The sequence below is a fragment of the Rhineura floridana genome, chromosome 10 (genome assembly GCF_030035675.1).
Source record: "Rhineura floridana isolate rRhiFlo1 chromosome 10, rRhiFlo1.hap2, whole genome shotgun sequence".
NCBI classification, from domain to species: Eukaryota; Metazoa; Chordata; class Lepidosauria; order Squamata; family Rhineuridae; genus Rhineura; species Rhineura floridana.
The window spans coordinates 41,568,002-41,588,483 of NC_084489.1; the positions used below are offsets into that span (position 1 = coordinate 41,568,002).

A 20,482-nucleotide genomic window follows, 5' to 3' on the forward strand; every position below is an offset into this window, starting at 1 on the left:
TTAGGTGCCGCTTTTTGGTTCCTGTCTAACAGTTAATAGTGGACCCACTGCAAGGCACTGTCTCCTAATCCCAAACTTACCAGATGATCCAGAAAGATCCCTTATTGAAGGCCACTGAGAGGCCCAAGGTAACCAATAGTTACATGCTAAAATCTCTGTTGTCTTTTTGGTGCTTACTGAAGACATTCCTTTTTCAACAAGCCTTTTAAAAAGACACCTTATCCCAGTCTGCCTCTGTATTGGAATTGTTTTTTAAGATGTTTGCTTTGTTAAGATGATTGTTTTATAACATGTTTTTAAGACATTTGTTTGATAAGACGTTTTTAAAGATTTTTAGGGCTTTATCATTTGTTACCATGAACTCCCTTTGGGAGAAAGGGTGGGATATACATTTAATAAATGATAATAAAATTTGGGTCTAGGGTGTGTGTGGAGGAGAGGATGCAGACAACTACTGACCTGTCAGCTTAGCATCAATACCAGTAAAGGTTCTAGAACAGGTCAGTTAGGCTATGAATGTTTAGAAAAGAATGCTGTGATTCCACGGGCCTGCATAGGTTTCTTTTTTTTTTTTTTTTTTTTTTTCAATAATTTTTATTCAGATTTTCATAAAACATACAAGACAAAATCATAAAACATTCAAAGACAAAAAACAAAATCAAAAATAGTTAAACAAAAAGAAAAAAAGAAAAGAAGAAAAAAAAAAAAAACAAAAATAAAAAATAAAGAGTAAAATATTGACTTCCCATTTGTCAAAGATCAAATCAGTTATAAGTCTATAATATATAGCAATCCTGTCTCTTAAGTCATATTATAAAATCACTTTCCTCCAGTAGTTATCTTACTTAATCATCAAATCTCATAAACATTACTTTATTCTTTCCACAAAAAGTCAAAGAGAGGTTTCAATTCTTTAAGAAATATATCTATCAATTTTTTTTTTCCAGATAAGCATATCGATTAATCCATCTCATTACTAATTATGATAATCTTATTGTCATAACCATAGTCAAAATAAACATTTCAATTAATCCATCACATCAGAATCTGTTAGGTTCAGTAATTTCAGTAGCCATTGTTCTATTATCTCTATTAGTTCCATTTTCCATCTTCCATCTTCAGTAGTCTTGTTAAGTCCAGTAATTTCAATATCCAATCTTCCATTATCAGTATTCCATAATAATCTTGCTGTCAAAGCCATAGTCATATAATAAGAGTCTGATGGGAATTACCTCTATCCCAAATATTTTCTTGCCATCCATTCTGAATAAGTTGCTGAAATACTGCTGTAAAATCATATCTCTGTTCTTTTTTTCAAAATACACTGGGTCATCTCTTAAAAGTTTTTCCATTGTCACATGGCTGCAGTTAATTCCATAGATTTTCTCTATATTGGGCTCCATCACATCATTCCAGTCCAGAAGATAATCCATGCCATTGATAACTTTATCTCTAGAATCTTCATTAATTTCTTCAGAGATAACATTGAGTTCCAAACAATAGATTTTATTTCTAAAGTCCATAGACTCCAAATCTTGTTCCTGTTCCACGTTTGTTCCAATCTCCGGGATCTCCTCTCTCACAGGGACCCCTATTCCAGTCTCCAGGGTCTCCTCTCTCACAGGGACCCCTATTCCAATCTCCGGGGTCTCCTCTCTCACAGGGACCCCTTCCAGGGTCACCTCTCTCACAGGGACCCTTATATCTTTAATCTCCTGCTTCATTTTACTCAATTCAATTTTCGTTATCTCAATCTCATTCATTATTCTCTGAAACATAGTTATTTCCAGATTCTCAGCCACTTTCTTAATTGCCATTTTAAAAGAAAAATATAGGAAAACCACTTCTTATTTCAGCAACAATTGGGTTAATACTCCAAACTTGGTGACATCACAGTATAAACAGAGCAGACAGCCTTATCTCTCCAATAGTTAAGTAAACAAAATGCAGTTCCCAGGATCGAAGCAATTAATGGCAATCGTCAAGAAACAGATTCGTCAAAATAAAATAGACCAAAAAGAGAGTAGTCTCAAAACAGTATAATATTTTTCAAAATAAAAATCTGGAATAGAAATCCCTCTTCTGTGTGTATCTTTAGAATGCAAATCCAGGACAGCTTTTTGCAACAAAAACAGAGATAAGCTATTAATTAGTGCGTAGCAGAGAGAAGTTACGGCTCCCCAGTGAGATGTCAAAAACCGATCAATCTGGCAAATCTCTTTTAAACAGCAACAATTTAAGTCAAGTAAAAGAAAAATATAGAAAGAAGGGTGCTTGCCTGTTAGTGCGTTCTCTCTTAGAAGATAAGGTGAACGTTCGCTTTATCAGATAGAGCTTGCTGTTGAAAATCCGTCCCACCTTCGTCGGCTGGACCTCGTCCCATAAATTAATGAGATCTGGTCGTCCCAACAAAAATAGGCTTTGAGGTTAATCTCTTCGTTTCTCCCTACCCGGGAGAAGTTTAATCAGTCAAAAAAAAAAGAAAAAACTGACTGATATATCTGAATAAGCTTCTTTTGAGGCAGGAGCCCGTCTCAAAAGCAGGCACAGGCTAAGTCACCCTTCCCGGAAGTCGGGCCTGCATAGGTTTCTCAAGAACAAGTCATGCCAGACTAATCTTGGCTTCTTTTTTAACAGTTACTAATTTGGTAAATCTGTTGAATGCTATGGATGTAGTATATCTTGATTTCAGCAAGTCTTTGGACAAGGTCCCCCACAGTATTCTTGTTGAGAAGCTGGTAAAATATGGACTTGACAATGCTACTGTTAGGTAGATTTGTAGTGGATTGATGGGCTGTAACCAGAGAGTGTTCATTAATGGAAACTTGTCCTCCTGAAGAGAAGGGACAAGTAGGATGCAGCAAGGTTCTGTTCTGAATTCAGTGTTGTTAAACATCTTTATAAATGACATGGAGCAAGGAGTAGGGACAAAGGTCATCACATTTGCACAAGACACCAAACCGGTAGACTCTCCTACATTATGGAGATCTTTTAAAAAAAAACCTCAGGTAGCTGGGGATTTTGTGCATTGGCAGGGGATTGGATAGATGACTTGTGAGGTCCATTCCAAGAGATACATTGTAGGATTGCCTGCTGCAAGAACCTTGCCAGCATCCTTAGACTGCACCAACTGAAAGTCATCTGAGAAAATGTGATTAACCAAGATTCCAGACACTCCGTGAGACCTAAGTCTTCCCAGTGCAGCTGCTAAGTTGGAGCAAATGCCAGCAAGTTAATCTGCAAAGTGTTCAGCCAACGTGCCATACTGGGCATCTGAGCAAACCTCCTTTTCCATCAGACTCAGCTTTGCTGGATGATGCTGTGATGATACTATAGTGACAGTTAAGTATGAATGTTTTGCCATTACTGCCATGGAATAGTCCCTAAGATGAAATTTAGCCCAGATTGGGCCATTGTTGATGGACCAAATAAATGTGTCTTGTGCCCTTAAGGTGATTGGAAGCTGTTGGGATCCTGAACTTTGCAAAGTGATAGCCTGCCCTTCCAATGGGTTACCCTTTGTCACACTGAGACACGTCCTATCCCAAACTCCAAATCAAGTGTATGCGTTGCTGTGTGTGCGAGCTACAGGGTGTATATGACAGGTGCCATGACAGCCCTGGGACTATTAATACTTGAGCTGTTCCAAAACGAGGGGCCTTAGCATGGATGTCTTCCATGAACAAAAGCCTGAAAGGTTTGACCCCACCTCCAGCACAAATACAAACTCTTCATCCTCGATGATTGCAGTTTTGTTTGACAATTCACTAGGCATTGATCAGCATCACCACCCTTGGACATGATGGGCAGTTAGTGTTGATTCCCGGATACTGTTGGTCTTAAAGAGGTCTAGGACAGGGGATAGTCACTGTGTCTACCCTCCCTTCCCCTTACTAAATCAGACCTTCCCCCAATGCCTAATCTCCCAGTGTCTGTCCTTTCTTGGCTGGCCTATGCTTACCTAGGCCAGCACACTTTATCACACCAACAGGAGCTTACACAGCTTGAGAAAACAAAGCAGATCATCTTCCCAAACTACAAAGCAGCTACAGCAACCCTAAAAATTCCACTATCAGGAAGAGTCCTTGCCACAGCTGGGACTAGATCACATCTGATCTTCCACCTCTGCTTAGAAAAGGCTTGTCAAGCTAACTATATTCCCAGCCAATGAAAGTCATAATGTAGACATGGAGGGTGCTAGTTTTGGTCTGTCTCAACTATAAATACAGTACAGTTTCTCATTAAAGTGACTTCTCTTGTGTGTATGCTCCCCCTCTCTAAAGCAGCTGCACTGCAGCTATCAACAAAAGAACAAAGTAATTTTACAGAGAACCCCTCCAATTATCCTTAATAATTCAAAGGAGATTATTTTCAAGTTTAAAGGAACAGTGTATAAATGATTTTTCACTCGTGTTCCCCTCAAAGTTTTTCTCTTCATCTATTGTAACTGATTTTCACTTACATGATCTCAATATAAAGAAGTGTATAATTAAATTCAGGAAAGGGAGAGCACTGGAAAAGGAAATAAAGATACTTAGTGAAGTGTGGTTGTATGAAAGGTCATTTGAAGTTTTGCATGGGAGGAGGAAGTAGTGGAGAGAAATGCTCTCAAATGAACAATTGTGACTCTCCAAAGATGGGTGTTTTGTGTGTATGTGTGTGATTTCCCCCCTGCCCTGGACTAGCCCTTTTTTCATTCAAGATAGAAAGATTGACAGGTGCTTTGAAATATTTTCTTTTACAAACCTCTCTACCTAATTTCAGGAAGTTCACTGAGACTCTTTCAGGCACTTATTAATACAAAATTAAAGTTGACACTATCTGCAAGAAAAAATACAGTTTTGTGATGATCAGTCAATAACAGGAAGTTACATGATTTTACATTTTTCGTGTGTGTGGGAGAGTGAGAGAGAGACACTCATATTCAGATTGTGTGAACACACTGGCTTAGATCCTAAATAATGTAAAAAGTGCATGGAAGGAAACTCTTGTTCCTGTCTCCACCTCCTCTAGGTACCCCCCCCCCAAAAAAACCACAAATTCTCTGGAAGATGGGAACAGTGTAGAGATAGCACATGAGGGGCTGCTGGGGGAGGGAGAATTGTCCAAAATAGGTCTTTGATACTAAGATAAGTTAACTTAAGAAAGTTCATGGAAGATAAGCCTATTGATCCCCTACTCCCCTCCCCAGCAGCCCTCCACATTGTTAAGGAAGCCATCTTGAACTTTCAAGGAAGCTTTTCAAGAGTACAGGTGTCTACAGCGAAGAGGAAGGGATAGGAAGTTTTCCTTCCCTGAACTTCCTAAAATTAACTTATCTTCAGATCCAAGCCAATGAGCTGAACCAACACTCCTCAATGGCATTAGAAGAAAAAATCTGCATTTTCCAGAGGGAGAGGAGCAAGAGGGAGTTGTTCACCTTGTTTGTCTTAGTGTTGTGTTTATGCTTCCATTTCTTTCAGGCAGGATTTTGTGCTTTTCCAGTTCACACCATGTACTGTAACTTGAAAATAGTCTCCTCTTATTTGATTTGTGAGAATCTTTTCCTTTTCTCTGGATTTTGGGAAGATCTTTTCATGTTTGATGTTGCAGGACATTCATTTTCAGACTAAGTATCTGACTGAGGAACTGAGAGAGATTTTCAGAGAAGACACAGATTCAGAAAATGAAGTGTTTGAAGGGTTTTCTTCAAATGAGTGTGAAGTAAACGGAGAGGAGGATATGGAGGTACGGGCCACATTTTTCTTCATATACTTTCTCTGTTCTGTGTATATGTGTCTCATTTTAAGACAAATTGTGGCATGGGTCTGTGGCAAGCATTGCGGTTCAGGATTGAGAATCCTGCCAAACATTCCTTGAAACTTGAAGCCCACTAAGCGAGATTACCATACTCCTTCTCATACCCCTTTGATGCAGCTTAACTCCTTTCTGTACTGGGACTTTTACAAGTGCCACTTAACGTTTGTTCCACACTTGCAAGGAATTGACCCTTCAGTGTGATAATGCCTACATTTTGGAACTCCCTGCCCATTGATATTAGGCAGGTGCCTTCACCATACTATTTTTGGCACCTGCTAAAATGTTTCTTAAGCCAGCCTATCCAGACATGTAAATCTGACATGTATTTTAATATGTAATTTTATTTTATAATGTATATCTTTTAAACTGCTGATTTTATTTTGAAAAAAGAAGGCAAACTTGTTTTTAACATCTGATTTTATCAGTAATTTTAATGTATTTTTTGTAGATTGTGTAGTGGTTTTATGATTAAGGAGTATATAAATCCTGTAAAATTAAATTAAAATTAAATTATACCACACAGGTGACATCAGAATGGGGAAGGAGCTAACTCTGTGGCTTCTTCCACTATTAGTCCAGGGGAGGACAGCAATTCTAGTATGGAGAGGAGCAGCAGCATGGGCCAAGGAGTTGCAGCTTTTGACATTACCTTAGTCATGTAGGACTGAGCACAGTGTTGTGGTTTTTATCTTAGGTACAATAAGATTTAAATCGCAGTTTGAACTCTCCAAGGTCTTATGCAGATGTCTTCCACAGCACCTGCAACCTGATACTTTTTTTTTTTTAAATGGAGACGTGAAGGAACATGGGACCTTCTGCATGCAAAGCATGTACTCTGTCACTGGGCTGTGGTACCCAATCTGATGTTATTTCTGAAAAAACAATTTTATGCATCAGTTCTCAGAAGTAAGACCTATTGTGTCCAGTGAGATTTATTCCTAGGCAAGTGTGTATAGGATTGCAGCATTAGTCTGATTAGTATTGCAAGCTTAGTTCTATACACACAGCTGTAATGCAGTTATCTGCTGAAGGATTTTAGACAAAGTTTGGTGCCTGTGAGGTCAATAGTGTCTTGGTGATGAGTTCATTGGCCATTCTGGATTTTACCTTAAGTGAGGCCTCATCTGGGTCTCTAATTGAAAACATTGTGATTTATAATGCCATTGGTGACAGCCTGTGCCTTGCTTTGTTGTAGTGCATACAAGGAGTAATGTGTCTCTGTGATCAAGGCTGTGTTGAACAGTTTATATGAAATGTAGCTGTTTAAATTAAAAATCAGATTATTTTTAAAAAGATGAGTTTTCAAGAGGGCCTGTGTAGAAACAAATGAATATTGTGTTTTTCATTCTTCATTATTATTTATTGAATTGATATTCCGATTCCTTCCTTCCGAAGGAACCCACTGCAGCAAACACATAACAAAAGAAAAAAATGAAGCATTCTAAGAACAATTAAAACATTCTAAAACAGTTACAGTTAAGAGCATTATTTCATCCAATGATCTCTCAAGTTGCCAGGAACAGCCTCTTTCAATCATCAAATGCCTGGGTAAACCAGAATGTTTCCGAATTCCTCCTAAAGTCAACAATGATGGAGACAGGTGGACCTCACCAGGCAGGGCATTCACAAATGGGGAACCACCACTGAAAAGGCCCCATCACAGGTTAACATCAACCAGCCAATCCCAGCGGCGGCACCACCAAACACTCTCCTACTGATCGTAGGGTCTGAGATGGTTGATACTTGGGAAGATGCTCTTTTAGGTATTTGTGTTCCAAGCCATTTGGGGCTTTATATGCTAGTAACAGTAACCTTGAATTGGGCCCAGTAGCTCACTGGCAGCCAGTGGAGCACTTTCAAGACCAGTGACACATGGTACCATTTGCTGAATGAAAAATTGTTGCATAATAGATGCAATTGTAATATAGGTTGTTTCATTCATTCTACTTTTAGGCAGTGGATTCAGATCTGGAAAATGACCCATTATCCTTGATGGCGGCAGAAGAAGATGATGATGAGGAAGGTAGAGGAAAGGCTTCCTCCAGGAGAAATAGTTTTGGCTTTCGTGTGGCATTACAGTTTCCTACCAAGAAATCTGCTGAGAAGAGGGCACCTGAGAAACATTCCCCCAGATTCTGCCTGATGAACACTAAACGCCCTCATTCTGTTACACAGACAAAAGATAATAAAACTTGGAAAAAAGTAGACCAGGAAGCCTCTTCAGGGTCTGAGGAAGATTCTAAAGAGGCATCAAATGAAAACTCTAGTGCACTGCTTAAAAGAGCCATGAATATCAAAGAAAATAAAGCAATGGTAAGAACTGCCAAGCAAATGACATTGTCATCCCACTGACTGTAAAAATATTTCAGCAATTGTAGCTTGCATTAATAACCTAGGAGGCCCAAGGAAATTACAGGCTGGTGCACACATAAAAATTCTAGACCCAAAAGTATATGTATGTTTCAAAAGTTAAATTTATTTATTTATTTATTATTTGATTTATATCCTGCCCTTCCTCCCAGCAGGAGCCCAGGACGGCAAATTTATCTTTCCGTATCAGATGCTCAGCACAAAACACATGGCCCATTAAAGTCAAACTGAAAAAGCTTTCTGGAACAAAAAAGTCTTCACTTTGAAATTCCAACAGGAATTTGGACAGACCATTCACATTGTACACACTGCCACTGAGAATGCCTAACTCTGTGCATGCTCAGATGAGACCTCTCTAAAAGAAGGCACACAAATGAGGCTTATCGTTACCTAGATCTGAGTGCTCTGTGAGGAATATATGGTTGGAGCTGCTTCTTCAGGTGTGGTAGGTGCCTGCAGTGTAGGACTTTAAAAGTAATGATTAGTACCTTGCATTGGGCCTGAAAGGTACCATTTGATTATGTTGCTGAACCAAGGATGGGGAACCTGTGTTCCTCCAAAGGTAGATATATTCAGCCTTCATTACCCCAGTCTAGAGGGCCCAAAGATTTCCCATCTTTGTGCAGAATCATAACTGAGGATTATGAGAATGAACCTCATGCTTGCGGGCTTCCTAACTCTCCTCAGGCAATGCAAAATCAGCATCTTCTACTTTTGTTTTAGATTAACCACAGTTTACCATGTCAACCAAACCCTAAATTCTGGCTAATCTGTGGCCATTAAAAACAAACCAGATTCATAAATAATGGTTTCAAGTTGAGTGTTTCTACTAGCCACAGCTGGTCCATGTTTGAATATCACAACAAGCTAAGTTAATCTAAAACAAAAGCAAAAGCTTTTGAACACTTTCTCGTACAGAATGCAATGCTGTGGCTGGTTCTTGAAATGCTAAGCCGTGGTTGTTCCAGCTGACCCAGCCCAATATGAAAAATCTTAAGTAGATAGACCTTAGAAAAGGTACTGAGTTGCTCATATGTCCTGCAACTGCCTAGCAATTGCAAATAATTATCAGACCTATGAATTAGTTTCACTGTATTCATTTGTTTGGAGGAGCATGTAAGCAATCAATTGTGTTTTAGCATCAAGACATTTTATTGTCTGGGCATCCACCCCCATGACCTCTTGGCACCATTTGACAACACCAACCAGTACATTACATTCCTTTTCATGTTAATCTTTTAAGTCGTTTTTGGGGGAATGTATATTAACTTCTTTGGGTGGGGAATTTCTATCATTTATTTTCTATGGGTGCTTCTTATTTTTATTTATTTATTGCCATCTTTATAGGTTTTACATAAAAACATACTGAGTCAAGGCATTGGTTAATCTAGCTCAGTATTGTCTACACTGACTGACAGCAGCTCTTTTCATGGTTTCAGGCAGGGTTCTGTCCCAGTCCTGCCTGGGGATGATGGGGATTGAACCTGGGATCCTCTACATGTAAAGTAGATGCTGTACCACTGAGCTGTGGCCCTTCCCTGAATTCACATTATCTCTTGGATTAGTATGATTTCTGAATGTCAAAATGATCTTGGATTTTAATATACTAAATATATGCTGAAAAAACGTATGCCATTGTTTTTTATAATCTCAGTCGGCCTTGCTCATTGTTACTTAAGGATACGTGTACACCTTGAGGATAAGTGTAGCACCATGAGATACATACATATATGCGCGGCACCTACCCTGTGGAATTCCCTCCCCTTAAATATTAGACAGGAGCCATCTCTGTTATCCTTTCAGCTCCTATTGAAGACCTTCCTCTTTCAACAAGCCTTTTAAGTTGAGACCTTATCCCAATCTGTGTCTCTGTTGGAATTCCTTTTTAAGATGCTTTTAAACCTTTTAAAATACGTTTTTAACCTCCCCCCCTTTTTAAAGATATCTTCAAAGCTTTTAAAAAAATGTTTTTAAAGATGTTTTGTTTTAATGTATTTTAAAGTCTGTTTTTATGATGTTTTAAAGTGTTTTTAGTGCTTTTATTTGCCCTCCTGGGCTCCTGCTGGGAGGAAAGGTGGGCTATTAAATAAATAAATAAATAAATATGTAGTCCTCTTCAAGTTAATGGTTCCATTCACATTGGTTGAACATGTGGAGCCACAGCTTTAAAAGTCCTTAATTTTTTGAAAATGCATAAATCCATGTAATTTTATTCATGTTGTAATTTTGTTTATATTATTATGTAGCCAAAACACACTTAAAGGGACTCCAGTCATAGAAGTTAAATTATTAAAAGTATATATGGCATTACAAAGCTTATCCTTTCATATCCAAACATCCAACATTTAGGTAACAAGGACTAGAAATATCTAGTGGAACAGTCTCCCCGAGGAGGTACGCTTGGCGCCGACACTATTATCCTTTCGGCACCAAGTTAAGACCTTTCTCTTCTCTGAGGCATTTTAATTTAAGTTAATTAAGTAAATGTTGTAATTTCATTTTAGATGGTTTTTTATGTATTTGTTATATCAGATCCTGTAATTTTATTGTATATATGTTTTTATGTTCACCGCCCAGAGAGCTGCTTGCTAGTCGGGCGGTATATAAGTTTAATAATAAAAATATCAAACTGTAAGGATATACATGGGGAAAAAGAAAACAAGAAAGAGATTTAGATAAAAGGACTATTGCAAAGGACTGAATGCATAGCTTAAATGTTGCCCAATTTATACAAAAGAAATTCACTTGTCATTTTTCTCATTTCAGCTTGCTCAGTTATTAGCAGAACTGAATTCTATACCTGACCTATTTCCAGCAAAAACTCCTATCTCAACTCCTTCGGTAAGTATCAGTAGAAAAAAATATTTTAGAGAAACCTGTTTTGTACTGTTGTGATTGGGTGTGTATCTTTCCTTCCCTGTCTTCCAATAGGTGCCATTTCCTTTTCTGCAGTGATACAGTATTGTGTGTTTAAGGACTGCTTCTTAGGAGACATTGTGTACTTGGAGTCTGAGGCCAGAGTTAACAAATATCTGTTATGAAGAGTGCATGCATGCAGAAATCACAACTTCCCCCAGACCTTCAAATACATATGTCGGGGAAGCATTTAACCCCCACTTGTATATTGTGACTTTTTCAGTTTGTATACAGAAGGGGGAATTTGGGACGGTTGAATAAGTTGCATCTGTTCATAAAGTCAATCATATAATGGCGGTATGACAGCTATATTCTGTGAAGTAAAAACAACAACAAAGTGATTTATTAAAGCTCTCTGCCTTTTTCTAGAAACAGAAGAAAACACCAAGGAGAATATTTTCAGAAGGCCATATAGAGCGTCGTACAAACCCCACCAGAAATGCTCGTCCCCCTGAGAAATTTGCCTTGGAAAACTTCACTGTTTCTGCAGTCAGATTTGCAGAGCAGCTTAACAGTTACAGACAACAGAATCTCTTAAAGAAAAGACTAAAAGGGGTACATGCCAAATATGACTTGCTCAATTTTTATTTTATTTTGCTTTTAAAAACCACCTTCCCAAACCACAAAACATTTAGGTAACAAGGACTAGACAGTAGGGGCAAATTGATAAAAAAAAAACAGTGAATATCTGGTTTCTATAGCAATTTCAGTAAATTGCCCATACAGATTGGACATGCTCTAAACCAGGGATTGACAATGCACCCACAGAGGCCTTCTCTGAAGCCCACAAAGTTACCCCTTGTATTCTGTTGTAGCAAATAAGTAGGTTGTAGTGTGTGCTTGGTTTTTGTTTGTGTATAATATCCATGAAAGTTTCTCTGCTTTGCAAATGCACTCATGGGTCCAAAAAGGTTGGTGACCCTTGCTCTAAACAGCTTTGATTGGGTATTTATTTGAAAAAATGTAAAGGAAGTCACAAGTGAAATGGATGAGGACAGTTGGCTTGATGGTATAAGGCAAGTGGATTTTTTGTCTAAGAGGAAGGAAAGGCATGTTAGAAGTAGAAAGAAACACAGGGAAATTGTTTTGTGGCTCTGTTTGAAAATTGGTAGCAATCTGAATTAAATGATCGGACCATCTAGGTCTTTAGTCAGTTTATAGGTTACCAACCCAATGTCAGTGCATAGTGTAGACATATGAAGAAAGTAACCAAGAAATTCACACTGTAGTTACAATTCTAATTGATTGCTCCAGTATAGGAATTTCGCACCTGTATACAGAGTTTTGAGCAACTATCATCCCCTGATGAAAGCCCTTGATGGGCTGAAACGCGTTGGGCATTTTATATTATAAGCTACTTCTTCTAAGAAAATATACAATAAATATAGTGATACTTCCTCCTTTGGCATTCAGGGTTTGCACCCCTCCTTTTTTCTACTGGTTAAGGAATAGACAGAATTGGGAAAAGTTTATAAAGAAGAAATTATTTAAAAAATAATAAAAAGACTCTTTCCCAGGGTATTCATTCCAGAGAGAAGGGGGTAGGCAGTGAGGATTAGCTGAAGCATCTTGTTGGCAAAGACCACACGAGTAGAGGGGGGAGTTTGTTTAAAGCTGAGTTCTAAGCAGACAATTTGAGGAAGGAAAGAAAAATGTCATGGATGTGGATTGTGAGTTTTGGGCGTGGGGAAATGGCTATGTGAATAATAATGAGACGTATTACTTTCTGTTATATTCTATATATAAGGGCCTGTTTGTTTTAAAAGTGAAGTGTAAAAGTAATTGGTTTAAAGATTATGAAGTGAGTTTCTTTTGTAGAATGATTTGGGGGTAACCAAAAGACGAAGATCATCAAAAAGGTACTGTTCATTCCGACCAGTTGAAGATATTACAGATGAAGATTTAGAAAACATTGCAATAACAGTTAAAGATAAAATCTATGATAAGGTCCTGGTAGGTACATGCTTTTTTCTTGAAATACTTGGGTTTGGCTAAATTAATTTATTGAGCATATATAATGCTTGGGATGAAACCATTTTGATGTGCAAAATGTTGTTTGTATAGTTTTCAATTGCCACTGTACTGTTTGTGCTGATTGAGATGTGTCCTTTTCTGGTGATTGTACGGAGGAGGCAGCCAGTAAACAGAGAGTGACAATAAACTCCCACTGACTTAGGACAGGCAGGGTCACGCAGTACCAAAAAAATTGCATCAGCCAGCTCCTGAATCTCTATTCTTTTTCATTCCTTGTCTTAAGGTAAATAATTTCTTAGCTCCTACAACTCATTCCTTCTTAGTTTTTCCTTGCCAGCTCCTAATTCCTTATTATTTTGCCTTTTTCCCTCCCAATTCTCACAGTATTCCTTTCCAAAGTAAAAAAAGACCCTTTTCTGTCCTCCCTGCTCCCCCCCCAATTCTCATAGCATCAGTGGAGACCAATGTTTGTATTATTAAAAGTAAAACAGAGACCTGCTGTCCCATCTTCTTCAGCCCCATCTGAAAATGGATCCACACTTTATCTTCAGAGCATTTCCCTGTGGGAGTGCAGCTTTGATTTTGCAACCTTTCCTGTCTGGTGGTGGCCATGATACCAGAATTCTTGGGTGGAGGTGAGCAGCAAGAGGTGTTTAAGCAGCCCCCTTACCATTGGAGGCTGGAGTCACATGCACCAATTTTTGGACTGCAGCCTTGTGAGCTTTTTTCAAGCAGTAGTTCAGATAGCCTCTTTATTCCCCCCCCCCCGGGTCTTTGAAGGGAATGTCCCTGTCTTTGTGGAACACTGCCCCCATCAGGAGGACCACTATAGAGGAATCCATCAGGAAGCTCTAAACAGTTCTAGGACCTATTCTGCCCCCCCGACTTTTGTGCTGTGCCATTCAGCATCAACCACCTCAAAACAAGTAGGGAATGGCAGCTATCTGGGAGATGACTTAGCTGCTGGGAAAACAGAAGCCCCTCTAGATGCTGGCTGGGATGCTAAGGGCTGCTTTGACTCCATATCCAGGGATGACAGCATCTTGGAAAACAGACACAAAATCAGCAGCATTAAACAAAGGCCAGAATGGGCCTTCTCTTGTTCACTCATCCCTCCTCCTCAGGGGAACCCCGGGAAGGAGTCCTGTGATGAGGATGGGGAGATCCAGAAGATACACCAGACCCAGAGCGCCTGCTGGCACAACAGACCGTTGGCTGGCCTGATGGGAGAACTTGCACATCAGGAGATTCCTCTATTAAGTCCTATGCAGATTGGTTGAATGTGGCTCTTGGAGACTTGTGAGATTCCTTCCAGAAATTAGACACTCTATTTCTTTCAAACTTCCCTCCCTAGGTCAGAAAGTTAAAGCTATCCACCTTGGCTCTCTGTCTTTCAGCCTATGAGTCTCAATACCTCCCATCATCTCTGAATATTCCACTAGAGTGGCTCATTCTAATAGTGGACGTGGCTGCAACTTAGTGGCCTTCTCTACAGCTGCCTGCTTTGAGGTCATTTGCAGAATTCATACCTGGGCCTTTAACAATTGGCCAATATGCTTCAGTGGTGCTTCTGTGATCCTAGGAGAGCCACCTGTCATATCTCTCTGATCAGGCTTAGCTTAGAGATGGCTCAAATATTGGCTTGACTTTCAGCATCTGATTGTGCCATGTTGTTTCAGAGGAATTACATTTGCTTGCTTCCCTCACCCCTTAGGCTGTCTTATCTTTGTTCACCCATGCTTCTCTGTTTGCTCTATCTCCATCTCTGATGGGGTCAGAATGGAGGCATGACCAGTAGTGTAGTAGCAAATTCAGAAAGGCAGGGTCCTTTCACTATAGTCACAGCCACGCTCCTCCTTTCTTTTTTGCTGCTGGATTGAGAATGAGATCCTTGTTAATGTCTTCTCCCACAACAACAGAGGAGCCAATAAGCATGAAGTGGGGCATTAGCTACTTAAAAGAGTCATCTCACTGGCTGACTCATCTCCTTTAACTCTGATTGGCTCTAGTCAGCAGGAGAGGACAAGGAAGCATATTAGAAGACTCTTCTCAGTGACTAGCACACTCCCCTTTCACACCAGTTGACTCAGGATGCTGGAGACATTGGGACCCTGCTTCCAAAAACGTAAAGGGTCTAAGACCCCCCTGAGACCCTGGACAGCTACATCCCTGGGCACAATTGAAATCACTTTGGTACCATGTGACCCTGCTTGCTCTAGGGCAGGGGGGTTGTTAATTCACTGCTGACCAGATGCTTCCTGCATGCTCCCAGAAAGATCCAATGTTCCATTATTTATCTTGTAGCTGCCCTGAGTGCCCTATTGTAGGGTAGAAGGGCGGGATAGAAATATTTTAGATAAATAATCTTTCCAAAATTAATGTACAGTAGGGCCCCACTCATACAGCAGGTTAGGTTCCAGACCCCCGCCGAAAAGCAAAAACCGCCAAAAAGCGGATCAGCTGTAGCGCAGGGGTCTGGAACCTAACCCGTTGATCGTGCTGGAGGAGGACGAGATCAGATCGCGTGTGGGAGTCTGATCGTGCCAGAAGAGGAGATCAGCTGTAGCTCTCTACAGCTGATCTTCCCCTCCTCCGGCGAGATCAGCTGGAGAGCAGGGAGCTCCAGCCCCCCTCCAGCTGATCGCCCCGCTGGCGCCGTATTAGCGGAACACCAAAAAGCGGGGCCCTACTGTATTGCTGATCTTCCTCCCCTGTCATATTCTACTGCAAGGAACCTCATACCTTAATGTTATTTATTTATAAAAGTATTTATATACCACCCTCTCATAAAATAACCAGGGCGTTGTAGAGTAATATGAAAACATAAAAACCATTAAAGGCAGTACAGTCATTAAAATGACTGGCTGCTCAAGAAAATTTTAAACAGTGGCATAGGTCTGTCAGCATAAAACAAAATCTTCAAGAGATGCCTTGAAGTTAAAAGTAAGGATGCTTGCTAATTTTTTGCTGGAAGAGTGTTCTGCTGCATGACAGTTGACACTAAACGCCTGACTTCTGGTTGAGGTCAGTTAGGTCTCTGTAATACCTGCGACAACTAACCATGCTCCTCTAGATGATATTAATTAGACTGGGTAGTAACGTTACAGATTTTTAGAACATAGCCACTAAAATATGATATGAGGAGGGCGTGGGATAGGGGCGAATGCACCTTCCTTGTCCTCCTTGATCTCTCAGTGGCTTTCGATACCGTTGACCACGTTATCCTCCTGGACCTCCTGAAGAGGTTAGGCATGGGGGGCACTGTATTGCAGTGGTTCCATTCCTTCCTCTCTGGTAGGTACCAAAGAGTGGCATTGGAGGATGAGGTCTCGGATCCTTAGCCTCTCACTTGTGCCACAGGGTTCCATCCTCTCCCGATGCTGTTCAACATCTATATAAAGCCGCTGGGGCAATCATCAGGAGATTTGGGCTGCAATGTCATCAGTATGCGGATGACACACAGCTCTATCTCTCATTTAAATCTTCACCGAGGTTGGCTGTAGAAACCCTGTCCAAGTGCCTGGAGTCAGTGAGTGGCTGGATGGGAAGGAATAAGCTGAACCTGAACCCTGACAAAACCGAGGTACTGTTTGTGGGAGACAAGTGAAGGCTGGGGGATATGGACCTGGTGCTCAATGGGGTACGATTGCCCCAGAAGGACCAGGTCCACAGCCTGGGGATCATACTTGACTCCCAGCTGTCCATGGAGGCTCAAATCTCGGCTGTGAGCCAGGCGGCGCTGTATCAACTCCATCTGATACGGAGGCTGCGCCCCTACCTTCCCAACCATCTGCTCCCACCGGTGGTACATGCCCTGGTCATCTCTCGCCTAGACTATTGTAATGCGCTCTACGTGGGGTTACCCTTGAAAACGGTCCGGAAGCTGCAACTGGTACAGAATGCGGCAGCTCGTCTGATTAAAGGCAGCCGTCGGCAAGATCACATCACTCCAGTGCTGAAGGAGTTGCACTGGCTACCGGTTGTTTACCAGGCCCAATTCAAGGTGTTGGTTTTGACCTTTAAAACCCTACACGGTTTTAGCCCAGTCTATCTGAAGGAGCGCCTCCAGCATTGTCAGGGATGTCACTCAACATGATCAGCCTCAGAAGACCTTCTGTCGATCCCACCGGTTAAAACAGCTAGACTGGTGAGGACTAGAGAGAGGGCTTTTTCAATAGTGGCCCCCACCCTGTGGAACTCTCTGCCAAATGATCTCTGCCATGCCCCTTCTATGATGAGCTTCTGCCGGGCCTTGAAGACCTGGCTCTTCAGGCAGGCTTTTGGGGTGGGTTAGGTTTTTACGGTTATGGTTTTAAATTTTAACGTTTTAATGTATTTTTTATCTTGTACGTCGCCCAGAGTGGCTGGACAACCAGCCAGATGGGCGACTAATAAATTTAATAAATAAATAAATAAATAAATAAATAAATAAAATACCAATGGCCTATCCATCCTGGCAGGGTATTAACAGAAGAACCCTTGTATTCACATTAGCAATTTAGGTCTGCAGAGAAGGTGGAATTAAAACTCCCTTAATTGCTTATAGCAATAATTAAATTCATTTTGACACAAGCACTCTTTATGCATTCATTGCTCTCATGCTGAAGAACACAGGAGCAAGGAAGGCGATCGTATCAAGTGGCCCCGCCTCCTATGTTGCATGTTCCTCCCTTCAGTGCCTGCATGTAGAGCAGGAATGTCTGGGGGTGAGTTTGCATGTGTAGCTAGAGGCATGAGGACTCCTCTGGAATCTGGAACTCTGAATTGATGAGTTATCCAGATGTTAGAGGGAGGACTACACAATTTCAGGAGTGGGGCTACTTAGCATAGCCCTATCCTTACTCCCATTTTGTTCATCATGGGAGCAAAGAATATCTGAATAGGGTTACAGTATTTACCACTATCCAGTGGAACACTGCAGTAAAATGGCACTTAAAATAAGGTGGAAAATGATAATGCAAAGGTGGTCCTTATTCTTACCTTACAAATGGGGAACTGAGACTAAAAGCAAGTTCATGGGTCAGTTTTGACTCCACACTGTAATCCCTAATGATAAACCTATGCACGCCAGTGCAGTGGCAGAGGTCACTGTTGATAAGTGGCATTTGTATCCATGGAGAATGTAGATTTTATTACTTTCTTTGCACAGTTTGGGGATATTACAAAAAAGATGGCAACGTGGGGAGAGAAGTGCTTCTGTGCAAAGGTTCCCCTATCTGAAAGGGCTTAGCAGTTCACTTCAGTAGAAGACTACTCCATGTGCTACTCTCAGGCACACAGAGCTCTTAGGTGGAGGGCTGGCAATAGTTTGCTAGAGGCTGCCGCATCTGAAATACATATGCACACTCATTCATAATGCAAAGGCAAGTAAAATACCATGGACTGTCCAGCTAGTGTTGTCTATTCTGGTTTTATTAATATGACAGGTTTACATTTCTAGTGACTTTAATAAGTGAATGGCATTTTTGCCTCATGCTCGCCTTTGTAGCAGTCTTGATGCTCAATCCACATCTACTGTAGTCCCCAATCAGGTGTCCAGTGCAACGTCTGCTGCAACTTCTTGGGAACGGTTTCAGCTGATGCGGCCTGATGACGTAGACAAGGTGCTTGTGATAATGCAGCCAGCAACATGTCCTCTTGACCCTTGCCCTTCTCGGCTTATTAAAACTTGCCAAGGGGGCTTGACTGAGTGGATTCAGGGTGTGGTCAACGCATCATTGTGGGAGGGAGTGGTTTCAGCCGCCCTGAAAGAGGCGGTGATTTGTCTGCTCCTGAAAAAGCCCACCTGGGACCCATTGGTCTGAGACAATTACCGACCGGTTGCAAATATGCCTTTCTTAGGGAAGGTGATTGAGAGAGTTGTGGCGCAGCAATTGCAAGTACTCTTGGATGAAACAGATTATCTTGACCCATCCCAGTCTGGGTTCAGGCCTGGTTATGGGACTGAATTGGCCTTGGTCGCCCTGATGGATGACCTTTATTGGGAGAAGAACAGGGGGAGTGTGACCCTTTTACTCTTACTTGATCTCTCAGTGTCTGGAGGCAGAGCTGGGGTCCCGGGGAGTTGGAAGAAGAGGATTTCTATGGATGGCAGAGGGGAGGGGGAGGAACTTCCCCCCTTTGGAGTGAAGACGAAACAGAGGAAATGCCAGTGATAGGGTCGCCTAGCAACGGGGAGCCTGAGAGCTTTGAAGTTTCAGAATCCTCCCTGGACATTCTCACGCCTCCCCTTGTCCAAAGCTCAGAGCAAGAGGGAGGGCTGCCCACAGCAGAAAAGCGGCGAGACAGTTTACCAGGCAGTTTACCATCAGCCCCTTCCCTATCCCCCATACTGGAATCAGAAACTTCAGAAGAGGAGGGGCCGATGCTTCCCCCCTCACCGCGCACACGTAGACAGCTGAAAAGACAGGAGAGAAGGGGGGAGGGCGGGCAGTACCTGAGGGGCAGTTAAGGAGGCACGAAAGATTGCGCGCCCGTTTGGCCCCTTCTTAAAGAACAGGCGGGAAGAAGTCCCTTGCTCTGTCAACTTTCTCCCAATGCCGCAGGACCTGTATCCCTGTATTGCTTCATGAGAAGATGCAGTCTTTGCTTGGACATTACCCTAATAAAACACGAATTACTTACAACCTCTGGTCTGGTTCCTGAGTCTCATCCTGGGCCTGACACTTAGTGGCTTTTGATACCATTGACCATGGTATCCTTCTGGGCCGACTTGGTGAGATGGGTATTGAAGGCACTGTTTTACAGTGGTTCTGATCCTATCTCCAAGGTTGTTTTCAGAGAATAGCATTGGGTGATTATCTTTCGGTCCCCTGGCAGTTGTGCTGTGGGGTGCCGCAGGGTACCATCTTGTCCCCCATGGTGTTTAACATCTATATGAAGCCCTTGGGATTGATCATCAGGAGATTTGGGGTGGGGTGTCAGCAGTACGCTGATGATACCCGGCTCTATTTCTCTGTAACATCTGAATCTGGAGAGGCTGTGCAAGACCTGGATCACTGCCTGGACTCGGTGGTGGGCTGGATGAGGGCCAATAAACTGAGTCTGAATCCTAGCAAGATGGGGGCACTGTGGGTTGGTGGTTTCCGAGTTCAGGTAATTGGTCAGTTGCTTGCTTTGGATGGGGTCGTACTCCCTCTGAAAGTACAGGTCTGTAGTCTGGGGGTGCTCCTGGATCCATCTTTGTCGCTAGAGGCCCAGGTGACCTCAGTGACTAAGAGTGCCTTTTACCAGCTTCGGCTGGTAAGACAGCTGTGGCCGTTTCTGGACCGGGATAGCCTGACCACTGTTGTCCACACATTGGTAACCTCCAGGCTGGATTACTGTAATGCACTATGTGTGGGGCTGCCCTTGAGGTTGTTCTAGAAGCTCCAGCTGGTGCAAGATGCAACTGCGAGATTGCTCACTGGGGAAGGGTATTTAT

At 41.7% G+C, this 20,482-nt stretch overlaps 1 protein-coding gene across 3 annotated transcripts in view; it reads left to right on the top strand.

The window, feature by feature from the left end:
* CDCA7L (cell division cycle associated 7 like) overlaps window positions 1-20,482 on the top strand; it is a 40,309-nt gene that overhangs the window by 15,246 nt on the left and 4,581 nt on the right. For all 3 annotated transcript variants that reach the window (XM_061586943.1, XM_061586944.1, XM_061586945.1), the window contains exons 3-7: window positions 5,593-5,727; window positions 7,753-8,112; window positions 10,936-11,010; window positions 11,455-11,640; window positions 12,904-13,038. In XM_061586943.1, the coding sequence (XP_061442927.1) occupies window positions 5,593-5,727; window positions 7,753-8,112; window positions 10,936-11,010; window positions 11,455-11,640; window positions 12,904-13,038 (891 nt within the window). The remainder of the gene's footprint in view (window positions 1-5,592; window positions 5,728-7,752; window positions 8,113-10,935; window positions 11,011-11,454; window positions 11,641-12,903; window positions 13,039-20,482) is intronic.